This window comes from Ochotona princeps, chromosome 4 (genome assembly GCF_030435755.1).
Source record: "Ochotona princeps isolate mOchPri1 chromosome 4, mOchPri1.hap1, whole genome shotgun sequence".
In the NCBI taxonomy this organism is placed as follows: Eukaryota; Metazoa; Chordata; class Mammalia; order Lagomorpha; family Ochotonidae; genus Ochotona; species Ochotona princeps.
Window position 1 is genome coordinate 95,773,568 of NC_080835.1, and position 26,330 is coordinate 95,799,897.

The following is a 26,330-nucleotide window of genomic DNA, read 5'->3' on the forward strand; positions in this document are numbered from 1 at the left end:
CTAACACTGCCAGAGTGACAAAAGCCATCATTTCTCCACTGGTGCACATTTTTTCCTCTGTGACTTGTAAATGTATTCCTACATGACAACTTAATGAATGTTCTTACAGAATATGATAGCCTGGCTGAACCTTTTGAAAATATGTCAAAACACACAGCACTCCAACTCCTGCAGACTCACTAAAAGTGATCCATCACAACTAAGTCAAGCTTTTGACCAGCTTCTAGCACCTGCTTCCACCCATAACCTCACTGCTGTGACTCTCCCACTGCTCTGTCTGCTCCAGCCTTCTCCATCTCCTGGATGCTGTTCAACAGCACCAAGCATGCTTGATTTCAGAGACTTTAAACTTGTGGTTGCTTCTGTCTGAAACAGTCTTTCAACCAGATACTTCCTCTGCTACCTCCATCACTTCATTCAGAACTCAGCTCTCTGGCCACCCCAATACAGTCCTCTTCACTTGTCCTTCCTGATTACCAACCACTTCCCTTTACGTTATTTTCCTTGTAATATCGCTTAATGATTAATTCCACAGCTATCTGTAGGTCCATTTGTCTTATCTGTTAGAATGCCAATTTTACAAGAATGATAATTAGTCTGTTGGATATTACATGCTCAACAATAGGCTGTTTTTAATATTCTATTAATTCTATTAATTTTTAACTTTATTAATTTTATTATATATTTAATATATTGTATGTTTAATATTATACATTTAATAATCCTGGATAACTAATAAGTGTACCATTGCAGTAGTTACACATGTAAGAATTATTCTATTAATGAAATTATTAAAGTTTACAATGAAGAAGTAAGCTGTTCAGGTTCAAAAAGCTGGAAAGTGGTCACACTTGAAAATGAATTCAGTTCCAATTGAATTCAGTTGAAGCCATTTATCATCTCACATTTACCATTAGAAAGAAAACTCAAAGATAAGAAATTACATACTGTGTGCCCATATAGGATTAAAATGTCTTTTGGAGAAGAGATTTGAAATAAGAAGTCTTACTGTTACCTAGGTAATAAGACATTTTAAATAATTCGATACAAATTGGATGATTGCACATTGAGTGACACAGGTGTAGGCAAACATTCATGAAATATTAATAAGCTTGATTTCTCCAGACAGAGGAGAAAGTTATATTTAGGAAATGTTGCAACCTAGGCTTCCTATGTAACATCCAAGACACATGAAGCAAAATGCTATTTGTGATATGTTCTCTATACACTTGCTGCAATCTATCATTGGTCTCCTCCTCATGCTGCTGCTCATATCGGTACAGTCAGCCTTGAAACAAGAAGCCTATTTCTTATGAATTTTCTTACTGTCTTCAGAGAGGAAGCATTTTTATTTCACGCTTAACTCCAAAACCGAAGAGTTAGAAGGAAGGGCTTGAATCTTTAGATGTATTATTATTGTTGTTTTCCTGTTGTTGTTAAAAAGGCAGTGTAGATTTGAGGCTCATCTGTGACGGGATGACATGTAAGTATGTATGTACGTACATGAATACTTTCCTGTTGATTTATTTTCCACTTGAAAGCTATTGAAGTGATCATATACTTTTACTGAAGAATTGAAATAGGATGTTTTTAGTGCTTATAAATATGTGTGAGAAATACTCTAATTTAACAACAGTAATAAAATACTAGTGATTTATAAGAGTATCAAACTAGTTGTAGCTATGTAGAAGTTACTATGCAATATTTAGCTTTTCAAAAACAACCACGTTTGTGTGTAGGACACATTGATCTTGTAAATAGACAAAGAGCTGATTGTGTTTCTTATTAGATGCCTTAAGAGTATTCACATAAATATTTGTAAGATATCGAAAGTTATATTGCTTTGAGATTTTCTCCTCAGAGCCATTGTTTTCCTAATCTTTTTGTGTCTCAGAATATAACATAGGTATATTACAATACAAACAGGATACTATAAAAAAACACACTCACAGCATAAAAGAATGAAGTCGATGTCTTATGATTGTATTAACCCTTGTCTATACCCCTGTGGAACAGTGTTATTCCTGTTTTTACTTGCTAAATTCCACAGCATAAGGTGAATTCAGCCTGTGCTAATGAAGCAATTGAAAATACGATGTTTTGTGTGGTTATAAAGTAAATTAAAATTATGTTTTATTATAAAGTAAAAGAAAAAGGAAAGAAGGGAAGAGAGGGAGGGAGGAGAGAGGAAAGTACAGTTTTCTTAGAATTGCACCTATGAAATAATTTATTTTTTATTAATAAAATCAAATTTGAAAGATAGCAAATAAATGTTTGTCATAGCATTCCTCTGAAGCTGTAATAAGGTATAAGAGTGATGTTCTTTGTGTGTGTGTGTGTGTACACGTTTAGTTTTGTTGTAACAAAGCAGCTTGTATACTTTTAACATTTGAAACTGACCATCATCTTTTCTTTTCCAGTGAAACAAAAAGAAAATTTGAAAGCAAAGAAGAACAAAATTGCAATAGCTTGTGGCACCTGAAAGGAACACGTGGTGTTTACAGCTTTTTCTGTTGTTACTCTTCCTTCTCCTGAGATTCTTTCAGTGTCAGATAATGGCTCCCTTTCTGATCATCCATTCTGTCTACTATCCATAGCACAACTTTATTTCTCTCAAAGCATTCTATGAAAATATAGATAGAAGCAAAGAAAAGCAAACTCAGAATCATTAATTTAGAGAGGACTTGGGGAACCAGAGTGGAGAAGACCTTTTAACTCTTCCTGCGATTGAAGGCAGCGGCCAAATCAATTACACGAAGGTGATGAAGAAAGAAGGGCACAATCGAGGGCCCTCAAGGAGAGAAAGGTCAAGTTCTGAAATATCAGAGAATGCAATTGTTGCAGATAGAAGCTCACTGAGGCTTACTGAATAACAAGAGTTATTTTTCTTCTATAGAACAAGACTAAAATTAGATTTTGGAAATATAATAATGTTCACTTCTAAATGCCATGAGAGTAACAAATACTGAGCTCTAGAGAAGTAGCATCATCTCGATAAAAATTCAACTCAACTCTGTTTATGACTCAACTTTGGGGTCAGTTGGAAATTATTTAATTTATCACTCTCAAGTCACGAAATGGTTTGATGACTACATTTCCTAATGGGAAGTTTTTCTTCACACCACTCGGGCTGCCACAACTGGAAGAGAAATGAACTTAGGAAATCACTCTTCAGTAGCCAGGTTTATACTCGAGGGGTTGACAGATGAGCCACGACTCCAGCTGCCTCTCTTCCTACTCTTTCTCCTGATTTATGCGGTCTCCATTGCAGGAAACTTGAGCTTGGTTGTTTTAATCAGGGTCAGCCCTCAGCTCCACACACCTATGTACCAGTTTCTCAGTAACTTGTCCTTCATAGATCTCTGCTATTCCTCTGTCATAATCCCCAAGATGCTAATGAACTTTGTGTCAGAAAAGAATTTCTCCTCTTTTCCCGAGTGCATGGCCCAGCTCTTCTTCTTTTGCTTCTTTGGTATTGATGACTCCTACATGCTGACAGCCATGGCGTATGATCGCTATGTTGCCATCTGTAATCCCTTGCTCTACAATGTCAAAATGTCCCCCAGCATCTGCTTTCTACTGATCTCCAGTGTGTACACAATGGGGGCATTTGGAGCCGTGGTCCACACCAGCTACATATCTAGCCGTTCCTTCTGTAGAACTAATGTTATCCATCACTACTTCTGCGATATCCTTCCTCTTCTGGATATTTCTTGTTCAAGAGACAGCACTAAGGAGCTTCTCGTGATGACTCTGGTTGGATTTAATGTACTGGCCTGTGTGCTGCCCATCTGCATCTCCTACGCCTTCATCCTCTTCAGCATTCTGCGTATCCACTCAGCTGAAGGTAGGGCCAAAACCTTCAGTACCTGCAGCTCCCATCTTGCAGCTGTCGGGGTGTTCTATGGCTCCATTATCTTCATGTATTTTAAACCACTTACCGGTAACACCATCCAGGAGAAGGTGGCTTCCGTATTTTACACCACAGTGATTCCCATGATTAACCCCCTTATCTACAGCCTTAGGAATAAGGACGTCAAAGAAGCTCTACAGAAATTTTGTGGTAGTGGAGTATGTTCTGAGTCTTCGTAGAAAATGAAACTGTCAAAAATTTGCTCTTTTCAAAGTGGATTTTATCCTTTATCCCTGCCTGTAAGAGCAAATAGTTTCAGATCAAAGTCCATATTAACCTAAGATCATCAATGGTTCATGTTTAGCATCGTCACCCTTCATCACTCAACTCCACAGCACTTACATTCTCCTCAGGCTACTCCTCTATCTAGTGTTTTAACGCACATCACAGACTTATATATCATATCATGTCATATCAAGTTGTATCCAATCATGAGAAAAATTAAGCGAATAGTGTATATATCCAAAAGAAATAAAATCGTTGTGTTAAAGGGATACCTATTTGCCCATGTTTGTTTCAATACATTTTTTTTTATTACATTGTATTATGTGACACAGTTTTATAGGTGCTGGGATTCCCCTACCCCTCCCAAAACCCTCCCCTCCATGGTGGATTCCTCCACCTTGTTGCATAACCACAGTTCAAGTTCAGTTGAGATTATTTCATTGAAAGCATATACCAACCATAGAGTCCAGCATCTTATTGTCCAGATAAGTTCAACGGCTTGTTGGGGAGACCTTCTCTGGTCTGAAGGTAGAGTTGGCAGATTATCATCCTGATCAATTTAAAGCCACAACATATCACCAGCAACAATTTATAACGTTATGGACTTAATTGACATAGTATTAAGTAACCAATATGTTAAAAAAAAATGCAAGTTCTTAACCACATCCTGTGACTACTTCATTGACATTTCAATTTTAGTTTATATACAACTGGGTTATATACATCTTAAAATGGCTATAGATTACTGTTCAGCTGTCTCATGTCTATTTTCATTATAATATTTAGCATTTTATAGCGTTGAAGCATAATTTTGCTGAACCTGGCTTTTTTTCGGGTAGTCTAGACTGGCTTATAACTCTAACAAAATTGTTTCAATACTTTTCACAATAGCCAAAGCATAGAATAAAACAATGTATCCATCTGCTGAGTGAATAAAGATAATGTAAAAAAATACACAATTTAACATTACAATTAAAAAAGAATAAATTTCTGTCATTTGCAAAAAATGGAGAAACTAAAAAACATCACGTTTAATGAAATAGGTCCGACACAAAAAGGCAAATACAACATGTCTTCCTTTACACCTAGGAACTTAAAAAGTAAAACTTGGTATGTGTGCTGGCATTATAGTACAAAAGGCCAAACCTCAACCCACAAGCACTAGAATCCCAGAAGGGGTCCTCATTCAAGCCCCAGCTGATTCGGTTCCCATGCAGCTCCCTACTTAAAGCCTGAGACCAGCAACAGAGGATGGCCCAAAGCCCCAGGATGCTGCACTTTTTTTTCAGATTAGCTCAGCTGTGGCCATTGCTGCCATGTGGGGAGTGAGCCAGCACATGGAAGCTCTTTCTCTGTGTCTCTCTTTCCCTCCATAAATCTGCCTTTCCAATAAAAATAAATAAATATTTAAATAAAAATGACTAAATACGAGCACAGATTGTTGGTTACTAGAGACTTATAGGGACAGGAAGGATACAAGGAATTTTGATTCAAAGATACAACAGAAGCTGCATATGATATATAGATTGTGACAAATATTCTAAAAGCACATATTAACAATAGGGAAAGTTGGATGTATAGTGTTTGAGGAAACTATGCAACCTCACGATATTTCTTTTGTGAATTTTAAACTATTCTGAAGTTTAAAGGATTTTTTAAATTTCAGGCAATAGAAATAAGCTTAGGCATATTGTGTAAAAGAACTAAGTATGGCTGGTGGACAGTTAACACGTGGTAGTATATGGCAGGTAGGCAGTTAACACATGGTAGCATATGGCAGGTGGAACAGTTTGAAGGATATTCAATAAATCAAGTAAGGATAAAATCTAACAAGAATGAATACAGCAAAGGAAGCAAAAAACTTTAGAATTCTGGATAGGTCTTGAAGGTAAGGCCTTAGTGTTTTTTGGATTGGATATAGATGTGGGTTGTAAGAGAACTAAGATGGTGGAAGATATCTTCATTGTTTTAGGCACCAACAACTTTTAAAACAGAATTACAGTCCAAAGATATGGAAAATTCATGAAAGGAGCTATTTCGGCAAGTGGACATTAGTTTCTTGTTTATGGTCATTGTTACCTTGTTATTAACACAAGCAAACACTTTTTTGAGGTACATGAGTTCTGTGTGTTTTGTTTATACACCAGTTTGTGTTCTTGAAAAAAAATTTCCCAAGAAATTAGTTTATATTTGAAGATACCACACAGTGCCAATAGAACTAAGGCTAATGAATGGGTAGTGGATGTGGATGGTGATAATTACACATACACTCATACATTTCAGAGGAAAGCATCTTTCACATTCAGCACAGAACTCTTCTACTATAACTACATTAGGACCAAAACTGTGCTAAATGCCAAAATATCGGCTAGGGTTGAAACAAAAAATTAAAATAATACAGACTTCCTCTCGTGGTTTGGTTCTTTGCTTTGAAAGGTGTTGAAAGAAAATGGTTCAAATGGCAGCAGATGTGCTGCAAAATAACCTGACAGTTTTCATAACCTGACAGTTTTCTGAGTATCTCCAGAAGGCTCTCTTTAAGTTCTCTGCTTTCATTGTCCTCAGACTCACTTGTCAAAACTATAATTTAACACTTAACCTCAAAATCTTGAGCAATATTTTTCCACTTGCCTTGTGTATAAGCATCGAAAAAACAATGTAGAAGTCCATTTTGTCAGTTATTCTGTCACCATTTACAAAACTACATTGTAGCTGTAGTTGTTCAAATATATCTTCAATAACTAAATGTGAAAAATAAATAAATAAACAAATAAGCAATAATAAGATGACTAGGGAGATATATTGACTCACATTCAAATAGCATATATATTTATCCAGAGGTTTTTCCTGGATTGTTGGAACACAATGCTTTGAAATTATCAGGACTTTTGGTACAAACAGGCTGAAAGAAAGGAATGCCATTTCTCATAGTTTTAAAGAATACTAATAATAAAAATCAACAGAAGGTAGATCAAGTACTTGAACCCTTGCCAGCCAGGTGGCAGACCTATCTGAAACCCATGGCTCCAAACTTTGGCTTTGCTCCATCATGGCTACCTGAGGAGTATAAATCAGATAGTTCTCTCTCTTTTTCGATGTCTCTCCATCTTTCTTGAGTTAAAAAAAAAAATCTTGTTTTTTTTTTTTTTTTTCAATAGAGAGGGGAAGAGAGAAAGTTCATCCATACACTCTCCAAATGGCTGCCACCACCAAACCTGTGCCAGCATGAAGCTGGGAGCCAGGAGCTTCTTGCAGGTCTCTCAACAATTCTCCAAGAATGAACACAATGAAATGGAAACCATATTATACAGCAAATAAAAAATAGGTTGGGAAATGGTGAAAATGCTGACCTACATGACAGCAAAAGGAAGCAGCATGAACTCTTTACTTATTACAACTATTAACCCCTAAGTTACAAGTTAACAACTCTTATTCTGCTGAACATACATATATACTAAAGCAAAAAAAAAACTATCAAATGGATGGAGTATAGCAAAATGTGGTTTTGAACTGTTGCAGTGGAATTTTAAAGATAAGTAAAGGAGGACGCACTAATGATCAGGTGACAATGGATTAGAGTTGAGGCAGCAATACAACCTCGTATTTGTTTAGCTATAGCAGTGTTCGTGAAATCCATTTGTTTTGGTTATCTTTGAATTTCCACATCTAAATGTTGTAGTTTTTCCAGTTGTAGACTTTGTCAATATTTTGCTTGATTGACAAATAAGTATTCCATTTCTTCTTCCAAATGTAGTGGTACTGTGCTTTCATGAGATAACATTTGACCTATCACTTCAGATCCCAGTTAAGACATCTGCGTTCCTTGTCACCTTGGTCCAACACCCACCTGTGGCTCCTAACCCCAGCTTCCTGCTAATGCAGAGCCTATGGCATAGCATTGATGAGGTGATGAACTCACGTGGGATACCTGATTTGAATCCCTGGCTCCCACATCAACCTGGGCCAAGCCCTAGTCATTTAAGACATTTTGGGAGTGAACTAGCAGAAGGATCTCTCTCTCTCTCCCTCTCTTTTCTCTTTTTGTCTGTCTCATTGCTTCTCAACAAATACATCACACTAACCTGCCACAATTTCATACAGGAACCATTTTTTTCATAAAACTTTCTTCTTTCAAAATATAAGAACAAACATAATTCTGTCAACTGCAGATGCCATGCATACCTCTATTCTAGGTATGAATAAAACTTAATAATTATGTCCTTCTCAGAGAAGATCACTGAGAGTCCTCTCTGGATCTTGTGGTCCTAGGAGAGCATATTTAACTCACCAATATCCTTGGAGATCAGAAACCTGCAAACAGTAAGCAAAAATATTCCCTTGATAAGAAAGGGGATCCTCATGAGAATGGAAGAAAATCTTATTATCATCTTTCCAGTGTCATTCAATATTAGAGAGGTAACACACCTTTGAGATCATCAGCCAAAGTCATCCTTTCTCAGAAGAGTTAAAGATGAAATGATTTCCTCAAAGTCACAAAGTGCATTGGGAACATCTTTGGAGCATAAACTAAAACCTAAGGATGGTAAGAACAGTCTTTCTTTAATCTGCTTTTCTGCCCCTTTCATGTTTGGATTTCGGTAAAACAGTGACAAAATATCATGGGAAAAACGGTTTTCTTACTTCTGAGATTTTCCTCCTTTCATTCATTTCATTTTCCCTGTTTCCTGAAGGCAATGATTGGATGCAATGACTCCACTATGAATGGATTTGTCCTTGAAGGATTAACAAATCAACCAACACTGCAGCTGCCCCTCTTCCTCTTCTTTCTGGGCATCTATGGGGTCACCATAGTAGGAAACCTAGGTATGATATTCCTTATCACTTTCAATACTAAGTTCCAATCTCCCATGTACTTTTTTCTTGGTAATTTGTCATTTTTGGATCTCTTCTACTCCTCAGTTGTTACCCCGAAACTCCTAGGGAGCTTTGTATGGGAAGAGAATGTCATCTCCTATCCAGGATGTATGGCACAGCTCTTTTTCTTTTGTGTGTTTGCCATTGCTGAGTGCTATATGCTGACTGCCATGGCATATGATAGATTTGTAGCTATCTGTAGCCCACTGCTGTACAATGTCACTATGTCTCGAAAGGTCTGCATTGGGTTGGTGACTGGAGTATACGTCACAGCAACCCTTGGAGCTGCAGCTCACACTATCTCCATGGCCCAACTTTGCTTCTGTGAGCAGACTCTCATCCACCATTACTTCTGTGACATACTTCCTCTCCTAACACTCTCTTGCTCCAGCACCTATGTCAACAAACTTCTGGTGATATTTGTTGGTGGATTCAATGTGTTAGCAACCACTGTCGCCATCGGCATCTCTTACGCCTTCATACTCACCAACATTCTTCGGATACCCTCCACAGAGGGTAGGTCCAAAGCTTTTAGTACCTGTGGCTCTCATCTTACAGCAGTTGGGGTATTCTATGGATCTATCACATTTATGTATCTTAAGCCACCAACCAGTAGCAGCATGGCCCAGGAGAAGGTGGCCTCTGTATTCTACACCACAGTGATTCCCATGCTGAACCCCTTGATCTACAGCCTGAGGAATAAAGATGTAAAGAATGTGCTGGGCAGAGCAATGAGGAGGAGGTACGGACCAATCCAGGGCAGTGTTCAGAGCCACTGAAAGTCACAGTAGCTTGCCACTTTGATTTGTTAAAACCAATCCCTTTTCTGTTTCTTAAAATTTGCATTCTATTCTCATGCCCTCTGTCATAACTGCTAGAGATCTCCCCATTTACTGAAACGTATGGAACACATACACACTCATACATTCACATATTGCATACACAGACATTGCCAGATTCCTGGAAAAGTTAGATTTGTAAAGAAATGGACTAAAAGCATATTTATCTTGTTGAGGAAGAACAATGGAAAAAAGACTCAGATTTCGGGAAACCCTCTGGAAGTTCAAAGTTCTCCTACAAAAAAGGCAATGGGAAGCCTGCCTTGCAGGGAATCTCCTTCCAGTCCCAGGACTCATTCTTCCAGGAAGGAGCTACGGATTCGCTAAGGCCATGCTGGAGAATCTCCTCGATTCACGTAGATGGTTTCTACTGCCTCAGCATCCAAAGCGGGAAATCCCATTTCAAGGTACACCTGAGGAAAGAGAGTAAAATCTCTTTGCATTCATCTCACCCTAAAGATCAAGACTAATTGTGGGAAAATTGTCTTTTCTGGGTAAAAATAGCCAGGCTCAGCACCTGTGCTTTCTTCCTATTGCTTTTTTTCTATCAACTTTACTGAGGTATAATAGACACACAATGAATCCTGTGTTCAAAGTGCACAGCTTGGCAAGCACAGTCATGCATATACAAAGTCAATGAGGTAGCTGAACCTGCCAGCCCTACGGATTTACTCATTGCTTTCCTCCACCCCTCCATGCAGTCACCTTGCACTTTGAAATTTCTGCATAAATCAAATGATAGAGAAACCACTACTTTGAATGAGGCTTATTTTACTCAGCAGAAATGTTTGGAACATAAACTACGTTGGATGCACCACAAAGTCATTCAATTTTATTGTGGAAATACCAGTTCACTGGATGAATGTATCATAATGTTTATTTACTTGGGGATGAATACTGTTGTTATTTTTTTTTTTCAGCTAAGGATTATAGTGAATAAAGGTACTGTGAACATTCATATGGAATTCTTTGTAAATGCCTATTTTTATGTTTTCATTTCTTCTTAACAAACACATAAAAACAGAACGTCTATCTCATTTAATATGTACATTTTTAATTTTAAGAGAAAGAAAATTTTGCAAGTTTGTTGTACAATTTTGCATTGTCTCCATAAGCTTGGGAGTATAAATTTTTCTATTTTTCAAGAACATTTGATGTGATAATTTATAACTTTTGCTATTTTAAACCTAAAAATTTTATCAAGTCCCTAATGATATTTTATTGAGATTTTATTTGATTCTCTCCGATGATTAATGATATTGAGCATTTTTTTGTATGAAGCATCTTATCTAACCACTATTTTTGTGCCTTAGCTAAAATGACTTTTCAAGATTTTACCCCCTCTTTTTGTTTGTTTGTTTTGATTTTCCTTACAATTGAGTTTTGAAAATTCTTTGGACATTCTTCATCTAAACCATTGATCAGATAACTGAATTGCAAGTCTCTGCTTCCGGCCTGTGGCTTATTTTAATTCTCTTCACAGTGAGGATAAGGAACAGTAGATTTTTTTCTTATTTTAATGAAGTCCAATTTGTCAAGACATTTGTGTGTGTGTGTGTGTGTGTGTGTGTGTGTGTGTGTGTGAGGTAGAGAGACAAAGAGGAACAGATAGACAGAAATCTCTCGAGAATCCATGATTTCACTCTCTAAATGACCACAACAGCCGTGTCTAGGCCGGACTGACTCTAGAAGCCAGGCAACCCGTCCAGATCTCCCATGGAGGTGGCAGAAACAGAGACTTGCGCTGTTGACACTGACCCCAGTGTCTGCATTGGCAGGAAGCTGGAGTCACTAGCCCTGCTGGCTGCTGAAAACATTACTTCCAATATGAAGCACAAGTGTCTTAACCACTAGGGTAAACACTTACCCTCCGGTACAAATAGACTTTGCCTCAAACAAGGTCATGAAAACTGTAAATTTTTTTTCTAAGTGGTCCACAGCTTCAGTTTATACATTTTGGTACATAATGCATTGGGTGTATGACATTAGGTATGCATTTTTGTATAATTGTACTTCATTGTTTCATCACTAGGTGTTCTTTTACACTGAATGACCTTTTAACTCTCGTTGTAAATCAGTTATTGATATATGAAGAGGTCTGTTTCTGGGCTCATCATTCTCCATTTCATGTATTCGTTCCGATCCAGTTCTACATTGTCCATCACAGCAAATTTGCAGTATGTTTGATATTGAGTAATGCTAATCCTCTTTTTACTTCTTTTCATTATTGTTATGGCTATTCTGAGTCCTTTGGTCTTCCAAGACAATTTTAGAATCAGGATGTCATTGTTTACACATACACAAAGTTTGCTAACAAATTTTACTGTGTTAAATGTAAGGATGAATTTGAAGCAAATGCTGTTGTAAGAACAGAGATTTCTAACTTAAGCTTCAGGCCCTCTATCTGTTTATGTCTTGTCAGAAAACCTATGTAGTTTATAGTATGGAGGTTTTAGACTTTGTTTTTTTTTTTTTTCAGTTATATTCCTAAGTATTTTTCACTTGTCTGATATTGTAGTAAGTAGGTTTTCAACTTTTGGTTGTCTGCTTCCACTTTCACATTATTTAGTATTTTACCTGGAAGCTTTGATCAATGCACTTATTAGTTATAATAGCAGTTTTGACATTTTAGTTCATTTTTTCTCCAGTTTGCTGTAAACATTGGCATATGTTGGTTTGCTGAACTTATTATGATGCTTGGAACCTCCGGCTTTAACTGGAAATAGGAATGATGAGAGAAGATACCATTGTTACTGATTTAGGAAAAAAATCATACACCATTCACAGTGAAGTGTGATGCTAACAAGTTAACAGTAGATTTTTAACAAATGTCCTGTATCAATTAGTAGAAGTTTTATATTATTCCTAGATTTATGAAAAACTTAAGTTAGAAAATGACATTTCTTTATATTATTAATACTTATTCTGAAAATAATAAAATGTTTTTGTGGTTTTTAAAATACTATATGACCTTGACTACTAGTTACTAAATTGTCATCAAATTCCTAGGACATACCAAATTTTGACATGCATTTTGTTTTGAATGCATTGTTACATTTTCTTTGTCCAGAATTTTGTACCTGCTTAAGGTAGACATTTGTAGTTTTCTTTTCATATAATGTTTTTTTCAGGTTTCATTATTCAGGCAGTGCTACACTGAGAGAAGAACTTAGGGAGTTCTTCCTTTTCCAAGTTTTTAGGAGAGTTTGTATTTGATGGCATTTTGTTATTATTTATAGTTATTGGTAATTTTTTTCTTTATTGAAGAGTTAAAAGCATTTACTATAAAACAATCTGTTTCTGGGTCTTTCTTTTTGTATAGAATTTGCTGATTCTATTTCTTTCAAAAACAAAATGCCTCTAACGAGACAGAATCATTGCTAGTGCTTTTGCTTTGGGTTTTTGGTGTTTTATTTTATTATTTGGTCACACATTTTTTTTTAAGAATTATGTGGTAAAAAGTTCTTGTAGTGGTTAAAGAATCTGAGCAACTCTACACATGTCCTACCCAATATTCAAATTTTAGAGAAACTCAATCATTTTTAACATTTGAATTATTTTGATTTTTTTTAATTTTTGCATTGGAATTTACTCTTGTATACAGCATAGGCATAAATCTCATTTATTCTTTTTCCAAATAGATATTTTCAGTTTCTGAGATTATTTATTTAAAAGCAACCCATCTCAGAGCTACCACTGTAGTGTAATAGGTTAGGCTGTGACTCACATCTTATACCAGTACACTGGGATGGAGTCCTACTTGTATCTACAATTCAGTTTCCTGTTAACTTGCTTGGGAGGCACAAACAATGGCTCCTAACTCCGGGCTTCAACTTGATCCCCCTCCAAATTCCGTATTGTTTTCCCTGTTTTCCTCTCTTTCTCTTTTTACGTATTTAGTTGTTCTTTTTGTCTCCCCTCATATAAGTTTTGGCAGTTCTTTGTGAAACGTGTTTACAGTTTTTCTATAGCTTGTTGCTCCTGTAAATGAATTCTGCTGTTGTAATTGTTTTTACTGATTCATGATTGCATACTCACTAATGACAACAACAAAAAGAATGAAACATTTTTTTTCTAATCTCTAGTTTCACTAATCACAGCTCTCTCAGGAATTTACCTCTGCTGACCCCAGACTCTTGGGCAGTGCCCCAGATGGACTCTAACTTTTCATACCTGTAAGTAGATAGGGGAAGCACATACCAACTTTGAGGGATTGCCTGCAAATTAAGACAGAGTTACCTCTTCCAGGTCTCCCACACGGGTGCAGGGTCCCAAAGCTTTGGGCCGTCCTCGACTGCTTTCCCAGGCCACAAGCAAGGAGCTGGATGGGAAGTGGAGTTGCCGGGATTAGAACCGGCGCCCATATGGAATCCCGGGGCTTTCAAGGTGAGGACTTTAGCCGCTAGGCCACCCCGGGGGACAGACTGGTCTTCTGCTACACATACTGGCAAACCAGGGTAGGGGGCGGGCCTGGTGGGGGTTATTGTGGGTCGCCCCAACTAGGCTGCAGCTCCCACTGGTTGATGTAAGGGCCAAACCAGACTGGACTGCAACACCCATTGGTTCCAATGCAACTTGGGACCGAAAACAGAACCAACCCAGCAATTGAAACCACCAGCTGATCGGGGTGATGGACTGTGCCGGGCCCTGTGCTTGCTAGAACATACAAGAAACTAGTCTGGGAATACCTCAAAGTTTCTTTGGAGATCTCCCCAATCGAACTGCTGGACTCAGAACTCTAATCAAGAAAAGACAGAAGACAGAGCAGATCAACCATTCATCTCAGCTATATGTTGGCAGCGAAATATGGGGCAAACAGAGACTTTATAATGGACCATATCAATCAGTGGACGACCTCATCGAGCGAAACTGGCAGCAATTCATAACTGGAGAACTATTAACACCACTCGAGCACATATCTCAGAGCATGCCCCACATCGGGGCTTGGGGTGGGCGGGAAACTGGGTGGGGCTTCTCCCTCAATATCCCCCTTTACCTCAGATACATGATGGAAACAATATGGACATAATAGTATTACCCACTTCCCTATCCCCCTGAACCTTTTTTTTTTCTTTTTCTTTATTTAACTGTAATTAACTATGTAAAGATTGTCAACAACAACACAATAAAATAGATTTAAAAAAAAAAAAAAGACAGAGTTACCTCTAATACAAAAGCCAACTAATTAATTCTTGATCCTATGAAACAGAGTCAGCAGCCCAACAGCAAGCTTGGACTATGATTTTTGAGTTTCCAAAGTACCCTCTTGAGGCTGGCATGAGACTGGCATTGTGATATAAGGGTTGAAGCCAGGATCTGCAAATGCCAGCATTCCACGTGGGTGCCAGTTTCTGTTCTGCTTGCTCCACCTCTGATCCAGATGCCTATCAATAGCTTGGGAAAAGCAGCGATATCCCCTGTGCTTAGGTCCACTCATGTAGGAGACTCACATTAATATAAAATGTTGATATATCATTAATATTCAGCATACTTAATATTATGGAATTAATTATATGGCTATATATAAGAGGATTAACATGATGTGCAATATGTTGTATTAATATATTAGTATGTTAATGTTATTATCATCATATATACATATATATCTGACTTTCAAATTGACTGTATCTACATATCTACATATGCACACATATGTTTCTGGGTATATGTGTGCATATATTATTAATTTTAAAAATATTTATCTAAGTCCCTTTGTGGAAAAAATGTGTTGCATAGCAAAGTGGTACAAATAAACATAGTTACATGAACTGGAAAATAAACAACATTGTGTTTCTCTCTTACAAAAATAGAGCAAATGATGGAGAAACTACAAAACAACTTAAGTTATTGGAAAATCAACTCTTTTTTCTGCCAAACCTTTTGTAAATGGTCTGATTGGTGGGCTACATGCTGCTTGCCATAGTGGCACAGAATTGCCAATCTTAACAGATTATGTGGCCTGGCCGAACAGTTAATACTGTGGACATTCAACGACACAGAAGTGTTAGGATAGAAAGGTCTCTAAAATCTGATTTGAAAAAATATAAGTAGTAACATTTGAAATAGCATGAACAGTTCCTATTTCACAGTCATTACAACATAAACTTTGTGTATTCACTTTGAGCATAATAGCTTGAAATATATTCTTACATTCTATAAATATGAAAAAATAAATGATCCTCTATAACTTAATCAAAAGTTAAGTGCTGTAACTGCTGCAGAATGCGAGAGATATCTCACTGGACCAAGTGTAGGATCTGAGGAGGAGTCTATTTCCCAAGCTTGGTGACAGCAGCTCCTGCTACACTCCAGGAGCCACTCCGAGGAGCAGCAAAAGTCAGAGGTTTTTAAGCTCTCATCCTCCAATCAGATTGAAAGTCATGCAATACAAAGTTTCAGGCAGGGAGTTACCAGATCCCAAAGTTTTCCTATAGTTCACTAACCTAAGGTAGCACAAGAGGAGGCAGGAGGGGCCAGGTGAGCTGAGCCTCCGAGGTAATTTCTGCACTGTCCGCTGTGAATGATGCTGAAGGCGGGGGGGGGGGGATGGGTGCACTTTCCACACCTTCAACCTGAGTGGCACAAGAGGAGGTAGGAAGGGCGGGGTGCAGAAACCATGTCCCGGGTCAATTAACCTGAAAAGAGGTGCCAGTTGTCAGTGGCTCTGTCAGACAGAAGCCACGGGGGGCCATGGAGGAGTGTCCTTGGCTGGAGACAGAAATAAGAGTTCATCTCAACCTTTTTTTCTTTTTCCAGTTTTTATGTTTTATTTTTTTCACATTTTATATTATTATTATTATTATTATTATTATTATTTATGATACAGTTCCATAGGCCCCTGGTATTTCCCTTATCCCCTCCCCAATTTCCACCCTCCTCCCCGCCTAGTTCTTCTATATCATTACTAAAGTATAGTTCTTCATACACAGTCATATGTCCATCATTGTGGGCATGGACAATGGCAGAGAGTCCAGCATCCTATTGTCAAGGTATAGTGAACAGTTTCATTGTAAGTCCATCTTTGTCTGGAAGTAGAAATGCATACTACATTGCATCCTCACATCTGGATGTTAGTCTCCATTTCACAGCTACTGTACATCATCTCAAATGAAAAGTCATAATACAAAATCAACAATAGACAAAAAATAGAAATTTACAATGCCATGGAGTTAAATAACATGTTACTAGATGTAACAGTATCCATTACACAGCTACTATACATCCCCTTACATGAAAAACCAGAAAACAATATCAACATCAGGAATAAAAAAGAAATTAACAACACCGTGAAGTTAAATAACATACTGCTTAAGCAGCAAAACAATTGACATGCCCAGATAGCCCACAACCCAACTTCTAATAAAACTATGAGATTAGACACTTCTCATAAAGGACCTAGCAAACACGAGATGCTAAATGATTTTTATCTCACGTGTTAATATGTTGGAACCCAGAGGTCCCATGTCAACTTATTGCCATAAAAGCCGAATATTGGTCTTAGAAGCTGAAGAAATTCATCTCAATTTGAACATTACGCTATTAGTGACATCTGGTGGAAAAAATATGCATTACAATGGAACATTATTCTGAGTTTTTAAATTATTTTTTATTTAATTATTTTAATGATTTTTACTGATTTTTAGATTATTAGCCAGACTTTTCACTTGGGTAGACATTCTCAGAAAGGAATCTATATTTTTTTTAAGTTTGGGTATAATTTGAAGACATTGAAGGCAACTGGAAGATAGGTGATAGGGTTGTTATTCTCTCTCTTGCTGTGTGTCACAGATCTCTATAATTCTTGGCCAAAAGATCAGTAGTTTTCAGGTGGACACGGAAACTGCTTAGGTGTAGCTTATATACATAGAACAATATTTCCTGTTTCTTTCCTAATGAAATGGAAGAAATTATTTTCTGCTGATTTGGAAGAAAAATTATTTTTCTTTCTCTGCATTTCTTAGAGTTTGAAAGGATCAAAGGTCTTGTTAGAATAGTGAAGTCTAGTATAGTCTATTTAAGAAAAAATTTCTATTAATGTTACATAAACATGAATAAATACACACTAAGGAAACAAAAGTGCAAACTGAGAGCAAAGGTCTATGGCAAAATATGTCTTAAAATGCAAATGACATCCATTTCGGCCATTTGGGGAACAGCCCAGCAGGTCTAAGTATCTTTTTCTCTCTGTCCCTCTCTCTTTCTCTCTGAATTTTCCCTTTCTGTAACTCTGCCTTTCATATACAAATAAATCTTTAGAAAAATTTACATGTGTATCACATGTGTTTAGACGGTTGATCCTGTATTTCCAAAACGACGCAGTAAACAGCTAATTCCATACAGTTTAGGCTGAATTAGGTGTAATCTAGAGGTAATTTTACAAATGTATAGTACAGGAGAAAAATACACACATTTCTATTTTAGATAAGGGGTCTGAGTATTTGCAGAATTTGGTATCGAGGGTTCCTGAACTCAATGCCTTGATGATAACAGGAACAAATGTATCCCCCAATCCCATGGAGATTTGTCTTGGTCGTAAGACTTAGTGAGAAAGCTAGGAATGTCCAAAATCATCGCCACACAACATCTACTAATTTCCAGTAAAGTACAAATAAAATCTATTCTTCTAAACTAGTGGAAGGAGATGTAATCACAGCCTTTTCGTTTGGCTGAAAGCACCTCAAGACATAATCAACTATGAATCCTCAGGCCCTACCACCTGCCGGGCAGCAGTAACCTTTAGTTACACAAGTACAGAATCTCTGCGAACTACAATTTACCTGTATGAACGTCACACTAATACCAAATACGTTAAAACAAACCTATTTACCATTGTCATAAAGTTAAATTCTATGAAACATTAAACATTTTTAAGAGTTTTGTATCATGGGAAAATCATGAGAGATATACATTGCTTCATGGAGTCAATTATGAAAGTCAAAATCAAACAATCACACATTTTCGTCAATGAAGAACTGATACAGTGAAAGACATAAGGACCTGATAAAGCATGACACTATTAACATTTTTATGACGTTCCAATTCTTCATTTTGAAACTCTTTTGCTATACTTTATATATAATCTCCTATTTCAGTTTTAAGTCAGATTATTCACCCAAATCACTGACTTTCAGCTTAATAGAAAGATATTTTCCATATACCATTATCAGCTTGAGAGGAATTGACACTAAGTTGTTATAAAAATCTGCTGGTTCCTTTTCAATGATGTGCAATCATGATGTCAGCACCAGTAACGCCAGCAAGAACTCCCAAAATGGAACAAATAGGCACATATCATTAAAGGATAAAGTCAGTTTTCCCATCTAAAAATTAACTAAAAAAAAAAAAAATCAATTACCATTGAGTTGGTTTCAAAAAAATCACATATGAAAATTACAGTGATATTATGTGTCTTATCATTTGTCTTACCACATCAATAGTGATTGGCAAGAATTTTGAGGCCAACCATGCTATTGACATTGTGTATGGTAGTGATCAATAAAAGAAGATGGACTTTTTATAATCAATAGTTAATGGTGATATCAACTTTTACCGTACTTCAGATGCAACCCAATCTTTGCACCAATCATTAGATCCAAGGCACTCATATTCCAGACAAGATCCTCAAGGTACATGACTTTCTAAATACCCACAGTGAAACATTTGAGACACTCAGTGTTAGACAAGATAGGTTACTTTTGTTTCTGGTCACCAAATTCTTTTCCTCAACAGAACTTTATTTTAGTGTAAAAGATATTTTCGCCTAATTTATCTCATAACAAAAGTTAAATATTTTTCTTTAAAGAGAAAGCCACTAAAAATTTGCAATGGCCATATAAAATTCAGAAAAATCCAATTCCAGCCATAAAACAGTTAACTTCTCAGTTCTGTCAGTGCTATATTTAAGTTCCTAGAACGTGGACTAGCAGATGGGTGGAATTTGGCAAATATTTGAAGAATGGCATACCTAAGATTGATAAGAAAATTTCAATTATATACATGTATATATTTAAAGGGAATTTAAAGGGAAACCCGTGCTATTTTATAATAATTCATACTATCCCAAGCTCAGGAAAATATTTTTCTAGTTAAGGTTTTTCTCAGAGCAACCTTAACTTCCTTGTTTCGGAAACTATAGATGAGAGGGTTGAGCATGGGCACCACGATGGTGTAGAACACCGTGGACACTTTCCCCTGGTCCATGGACAAAACAGAAGATGGTTGGAGGTACATGAATGCTCCTGATCCAAAGAAAACAGAGACAACAATCATGTGTGAACTACAGGTGCTGAAGGCTTTGGATCTCCCTTCATTTGAACGCATACGGAGGATGTTGGAGAGGATGAAAGTATAGGAGATGATGATAGTAAAACTGGGGACACTGACATCAAAGCCCACGACAATAAAAACCACCAGTTCATTGATGTGAGTGCTGGTACAGGAGAGTTCTAGCAGGGGCAAGATGTCACACATGTAGTGGTTGATAGTGCTTTTCTCACAGAAGGTCAGCCTCATCATGCACCCTGTGTGTGCCCAAGCACCGATCAATGCCCCCGCGTATACAATCACCGCCAGCAGGGAGCAGACCTGAGAGGACATGGTGACTGTGTACAGCAGGGGCTTACAGATGGCCACATAACGGTCATAGGCCATCATGGTCAACACATAGCACTCTGCACTGACAAAGAAACAGTAGAAAAAGAGCTGAGTCATACATCCTGCATAGGAGATGGTGTTCCTGTTTGATACAAAGTTTACCATCAGTTTTGGGGTGATGACAGAAGAGTAACAGAGGTCAATGAAAGATAAATTAAACAGGAAGAAGTACATGGGTGTGTGAAGGTGAGAATTCAGTCCAATTAAAGTGAGCAAGCCCACGTTCCCTGCCACAGTGATGACATAGACTCCCAGAAAGAGGAAGAAGAGGGGAAGCTGGACCCCTGAATATTCTGTTAAACCGGCCAGGATAAACTCAGTGATGGAGGAACTGTTTTCAGACAAGGAGTCCATTGCATTTCAGATGAGCTCAGGTTCACCGTGCAAGGCTGTGCTCAGTCGCATTTGGAGTGGAGACACCCAGTGTGTCTGCTCAGAGTTACCTCTCCTGAATTTCCTGTTACAAGGAAGACATTTCCAGGGGAGAAAAAGTGCAGTGTAAGAAAATGGGGGAGAATGGAACTAACCTGTACTCCATGCTGGCTTGTGAATCATTTCTTCCCACACCCTGAGTACCATAATCTGGCTGCAAATACCAAATCCAGATGAAACGCTGTGCAGGGTGGAGACCATGAATACCATGTCCACAACAAAGCTAGGGGAAGAGATTCACAGAAGCCCTTTGACTGCTTGATTCCTCAAACACACATAAGGAAAGTAACCGCATCAGCAGTTGAAGCTGGGCCTCCTTCATGAAAAAATTCTCTGAAGGGAAGAACCGGTAGGTGCTGCTAACCCTGTCTGTCCTCTGCACTCCTCTGGAACAGACTTTGAATTGTTGAGACCTCAGGGCCAACATGAAGGTAAGTAGGAATGTGCAGAGGGGGACATGAAAACAGAGGTACCATGCTCACCCGCTTCAGCTCAGAGGTGTCGAGCGCTCCCCACAGTGTGCCTTCTGCTGTTGCTCTCCACATGGAAATAGCTCTACCTCTACCGAGGAGATTGAGCTGCAGCCTGCCTCCTTCCTCTGTACAGAGAGATCCAGGGTGTTTATCAATCTATCCACAATTTGCTACAGAGGCTTTCCTAGGAGGCCTCTGTGATTCAAGCCCTTCGGGAGGGACAGATTTCATTATTCATTTATGTACCAGAGGGGATGCTTTTACCCTGTTGTCTTGGAGACAATCTTCAGCTCGAAAGTTCATGTGAGACATTTCATATTTCCCCGGGGTAAATTATCCAGGAAATTTCCACTTCTTTATTCTTTTCATAGTGATTTTCAAAAAAAAGTATGATGGTTAACATAAAGCTAATGGCAGATAAAATACTTTGCAGATTATTACATAATTATGCTGCACCCATTGCAATTTTCATGTTGTAACACACACACTCATATGATCCATAGTACTTTTTCTCTTTTAGACAAATTACTTCCTTTTATTTATTTATTTTTTTTTACCTCAGAACTTTCTCTCCGTGGTAAGCTTCCTTCAAACTCACTATCTACAGGAGTTCATACTATAACACCTGTGTTTCCTTACTTGTTCAAATTAGGAAAAAAATACATTTAGTAGAAGAGGCTTAAAATCCTAATTACAAGTTATCTAACTGATCTCTTATTGTTAATATACTATGTAAATATTGTTCATATTCTAAACTCCACTGCATCATAACTTACTCAAATAAATCACTAATTTCTAGATATTTACCATCAAAAACAATGCTAAAGTATGCATTTTGATATGCCAGCACTTTTTAAATAGTTACTTATTTTTATTGCAAAGGCAGATTTACAGAGAGAAGGACAAAGATCTTCCATCTACTGCTTCACTCTCCTGATGGCTACAGTGGCTGGAGCAGAGCCAATCTGAAGACAGGAGACAACAGAAAGGAACATTTTCCAGGTCTCTCATCTGAATGCAGAGTTCCAGGGATTTGGTAAGACCTCTGCTGCTTTCTCAGGCCAGGGAGCTGGTTAGGAAGCATAGCAACCAGGATATCAAGTGGTGCCCATATGGAATCCTGGCTCTTGGAACCAGAGGATTAAGTAATTAAGCCATTGTGCTGGGCCCCAGTCTTCTATTTGTATGAGATAAATTCCTTTATGTTAAAGGCTTATTTATTCGAAAGGCAGAATTATACAGAGAGAGGCTGACAGAGAGAGAAAGACAAATGGATAAAGATAAAATATTGCATCCACTATTTACTCCACAAGTGGCCACAACAGATAGAAATGGGCCGATCTGAAGCAAGGAGCCAGGAGCATCTTCCTGGTTTTTCACATGGCTGCAGAGGCCTATGGACTTCAGTCATATCCCTATGCATTTCCAGCCATATTAGTATGTGGCTGGATTGGAAATAAAGTAACTGGAACTCAAATCAGTATGTTAAATGGGATGCTGGTGCTAAAGTTGGAGGTCTTATTCACTACAAAAATGTGCTGATCCTTTCAATTTAATATCATATATTTCTTGCAGAGATTATTATAACATCACTAAAAATGTATGAAAGGGATAGCATTGTGTTATAGTGTGTTAAGCTGCACCTTGCAATGCTGGTAACACACTAGATGCGACAGTTTGAGTTTGTTACTTCACTTCTGATTCAGGCTCCTGTTTATGTTCCTGGGCAAGCAGTAGAAGATGACCCAAGTACCTGGACCGCAGACACCCACATGGGAGACAAGGATGATGTTGTTATACAACAAACCTAAGGATAATAATATATGAAATATTATAAATAAATATAGAGTGATTGCCAGAGGAATCTTCAAAAAGCCCGTGATAATGTTTATTGTGGAAAAACAAACCTGCATGGGGGGCATGTCATGGAGCAGAGGGTTAAGCTCCCACTAGCAATGCCAACATCCCGTGTCAGACTATCATTTAGTGCCCTGGAGAAATTAGGCATATTTACAGAGAGAAGGAGAGACAGAGAGGAAGATCTCTCATCTTCTGGTTAGGAAGCAGAAGTTCCTGCCCCGAACAGCTGCAATTGCAGAAGCTGAAGTGAGGAGCCAGGACCTTTTTCTTGGGTACAGGCCCCGAGGCTTTGGCCGTCCTCCACTGCTGTCCCAGGCCACAAGCAGGGAGCTGGATGGGAAGCAGAGTAGCCAGGATATAAGCTGATGCCCATATGTGATGCTGCTGGAGAAATAGCCAACTCAACCATTGGCCCAACATTGTTACACTGTTTTTTTTTATTAAGATTACCTTTTACTTTATTTTTTTCAAGTGGCCAGGGATGTGCCAGGCTGAATCCAGAAGGCAAGAGCTTCATGAGAATGTCACACATGGGTTCTCTCATCTTTCGTTGTTTATCAGGCCAATCTCAAGGAGCTAGATTGGAAGTGGAGTCCTGGGGACATAAGTTGGCACTCACGTGAATGTTGGCATTGAGGGTGATGGCTTTATGCCTTACACAGCAATTCCATTCCCTTGGCAGCTCCACTTCTGATGCAAAAAAAAAAAATGCATTTGGAAACAGAAAATGGCTCAGGCACGTAGGTCCCTGTAACCCATACACAAGACCAGAATGGTATTCTTAGCTGCTGACTTTGGCCAAGCCCAGACTTGGTTAATTGACCATTGGGTAGAATGAAGCAGCTGATGGAACATCTTGTTCCCTGTATCCCTCTCTTCCTCTGTCATTCTGTCCTATAGTCAAGCAAACCTTTTCAGAAAATATTGCTGGGATTTCAATACTTTTTGAAAGTAAAAACTCTTCTTTTTCCATGAACTTTTGAGGAACCCTGTATCATCTGTGTGGTTTGGGGAACCTTTCCTGTAGTGATCTTGATTTCCTGTGTTGCTCCTTGTAGGGTCCTTCCCCTGCTGATTCTCTTCTGCATAGCCATTCTACCTGGGGTGCTGACACATTATTCTCAGTCCCACTTACAGATTTCTGTACTGTTCATTTTAATACAGCTTTAATCGATATTTTCTAACCTTTATTGTGAGGTTCACCTAAACTAAACATAGAGAAATAAGATGTATGCTCTTGTGGGCACTTGAAAATATTCCATTACTAATTCATGTGAAGTTTCATAGAGAGAATATTGCCAGTATCCCCTCTGGGTTATGGCTCCACTCTTTCTCCAACACCTGGCTCTGTCGCAATCACTTCTTGACTATCCCGTAAATCCCAACAATGCAATGTTTTCCTTTACTGTAAATACCAGTATAAATTAAGGTTTACCTACACATTCTAGATAAGAGGACAAGATACTCAAATATGAATAAAGGAGGATATTTTGCTGCTATTTTATTTGAATATTCTGCTTTGATTTTCACTATTTATATTTTAGTTGTGTACTGAAAGATTTTCAGTAACTAAAACCATTGTTGCTATCTCTATGATTTTAAAAGGCAACAAAATTTATATACTTAAATGAACAGTCCTGCTAAATTTAAATAAAAACTACAATACATAGATTGGTCTCTGCAATAAGTTATGACTTGAAACAGCCTGTGAACATTGCTGAAATAGAAACAAGGATTCCTACCCTCACTGAGTTCTTAGTCCTTCCTTAGGAGCTGGCTAACACAGAGACTGATAGATAAGACAGAACCCACAAAACACCCCTACATTCACTGGAGGATTACTAATACCTGCACTTGCGTCTGCGTTGATTTTAGAAGTTTTTATGGAACACAAGACCAATCATAGCAGACACAACTTTAAGATATTGAAGAAGTCTTTATTGGCCAAGTTGAGAGACAGCAACCCTCACTGCCCTCCAGGGAACACTGTACCCAAAGGCCAAAGCCTTCGACCAATGCAGTGGGAGATAATTTACAGGACTCTGCAAAGCAGGGTATGAATTTAGATTGAATTGCTGTTTGCATTGCCATTATTTAACATCCATGAACTGAACCACTTGTCTATTGATTGTTTATTTATTTGGCTTCTGCCTAAGAGTTTCCTATTCTTCTAAAACCACATTACATGAAGTAAAATCTCTGATACATTTCAATTTGTTGTACTTCGTGCAAAAATGTTCATTTCTGTAATTGAACCAATCACTCCGTAGCTTCCGACTCTAGGAACCCAACAGTCCTGCCCTTTGATATACATAAAAGTAACAATTACTTAAACCTGTTCTCCTGAAGAGGTGGCAGTTCTCAATATGAACACAAAATATTGATATCTGGAGATCTGAAAGATGGGGGAGGGTATAGAAAGTCTGTATAAAGCTATGCAAAGTTTGAATGGTTTATGGATTAAACCAAATGTTTTAATGCAAATAAATAATACGCCAATAATAGGGAAAGTAGAGTTCAGGGCAGTTTTACGCTTTGTGTTCTTTGAAATAAAAGAGGTTAAAACACAGATTAAGGATATTTAACATGTGACCATACTTTATTTCAAATTATCTCAAGAAATACATTTTAATATCCAGTATTATTTATTTGACTTACCAAGCTAGAATCTTGAATTGTTACTTTTTTCTTTGATACCAAAAATAATTATGAATATCTCTAAAGCAGATTTACAATCATTTGCAAGTCTGGAAGTATCTTAAAGGATGCCTTTTGGTAGCTATTCATAAAAACTGATTCCACCCCTCCACCACCCCCCAAAAATGAAACAAGCTGCAGAAAAATATCCAGGACTTTAGGGAGAATATCAGATTGTGTTGCAGTTTTCCTTTCTTGCATTGTACACAAAATGGAATTATAATATGGGCCAGTGCTGTGGCCTAGGGGATTAAGTGGCTGCCTGTACCACCAGCATCCCAGATGGGTTTCAGTTCATGTCTTACCTGCTCCTCCTCTGATCTAGCTGCCAGTTAATTCACCAGGGAGAGCAATGGAGAATGT

The 26,330-nt window shown here is 37.9% G+C and overlaps 3 protein-coding genes across 3 annotated transcripts; 2 read left to right on the top strand and 1 right to left on the bottom strand.

Annotated features, from left to right (window-relative positions):
• The first annotated feature begins 3,012 nt into the window (after positions 1 to 3,012).
• LOC101526848 (olfactory receptor 8D1-like) lies at positions 3,013 to 4,242 on the top strand. The gene has a single exon (XM_004597721.2). It carries the CDS (start codon positions 3,151 to 3,153, stop codon positions 4,090 to 4,092), a length of 942 nt encoding a protein of 313 aa, XP_004597778.2. The 5' UTR covers positions 3,013 to 3,150; the 3' UTR covers positions 4,093 to 4,242.
• A 4,590-nt stretch (positions 4,243 to 8,832) lies between these two features.
• On the top strand, positions 8,833 to 9,792 carry LOC101526613 (olfactory receptor 8A1-like). The gene has a single exon (XM_004597720.3). The coding sequence runs from the start codon at positions 8,833 to 8,835 to the stop codon at positions 9,790 to 9,792; it is 960 nt and encodes a 319-aa protein (XP_004597777.2).
• A 10,125-nt stretch (positions 9,793 to 19,917) lies between these two features.
• On the bottom strand, positions 19,918 to 20,859 carry LOC101517356 (olfactory receptor 8B8-like). Its single transcript, XM_004597685.2, has one exon. It carries the CDS (start codon positions 20,857 to 20,859, stop codon positions 19,918 to 19,920), a length of 942 nt encoding a protein of 313 aa, XP_004597742.2.
• Positions 20,860 to 26,330: the final 5,471 nt, after the last annotated feature.

Bases quoted from the DNA above. Each gene is read 5' to 3' on its own strand.
- LOC101526848 (XM_004597721.2), top strand. From the start codon at position 3,151: ATGAACTTAGGAAATCACTCTTCAGTAGCCAGGTTTATACTCGAGGGG.
- LOC101526613 (XM_004597720.3), top strand. From the start codon at position 8,833: ATGATTGGATGCAATGACTCCACTATGAATGGATTTGTCCTTGAAGGA.
- LOC101517356 (XM_004597685.2), bottom strand. From the start codon at position 20,859: ATGGACTCCTTGTCTGAAAACAGTTCCTCCATCACTGAGTTTATCCTG.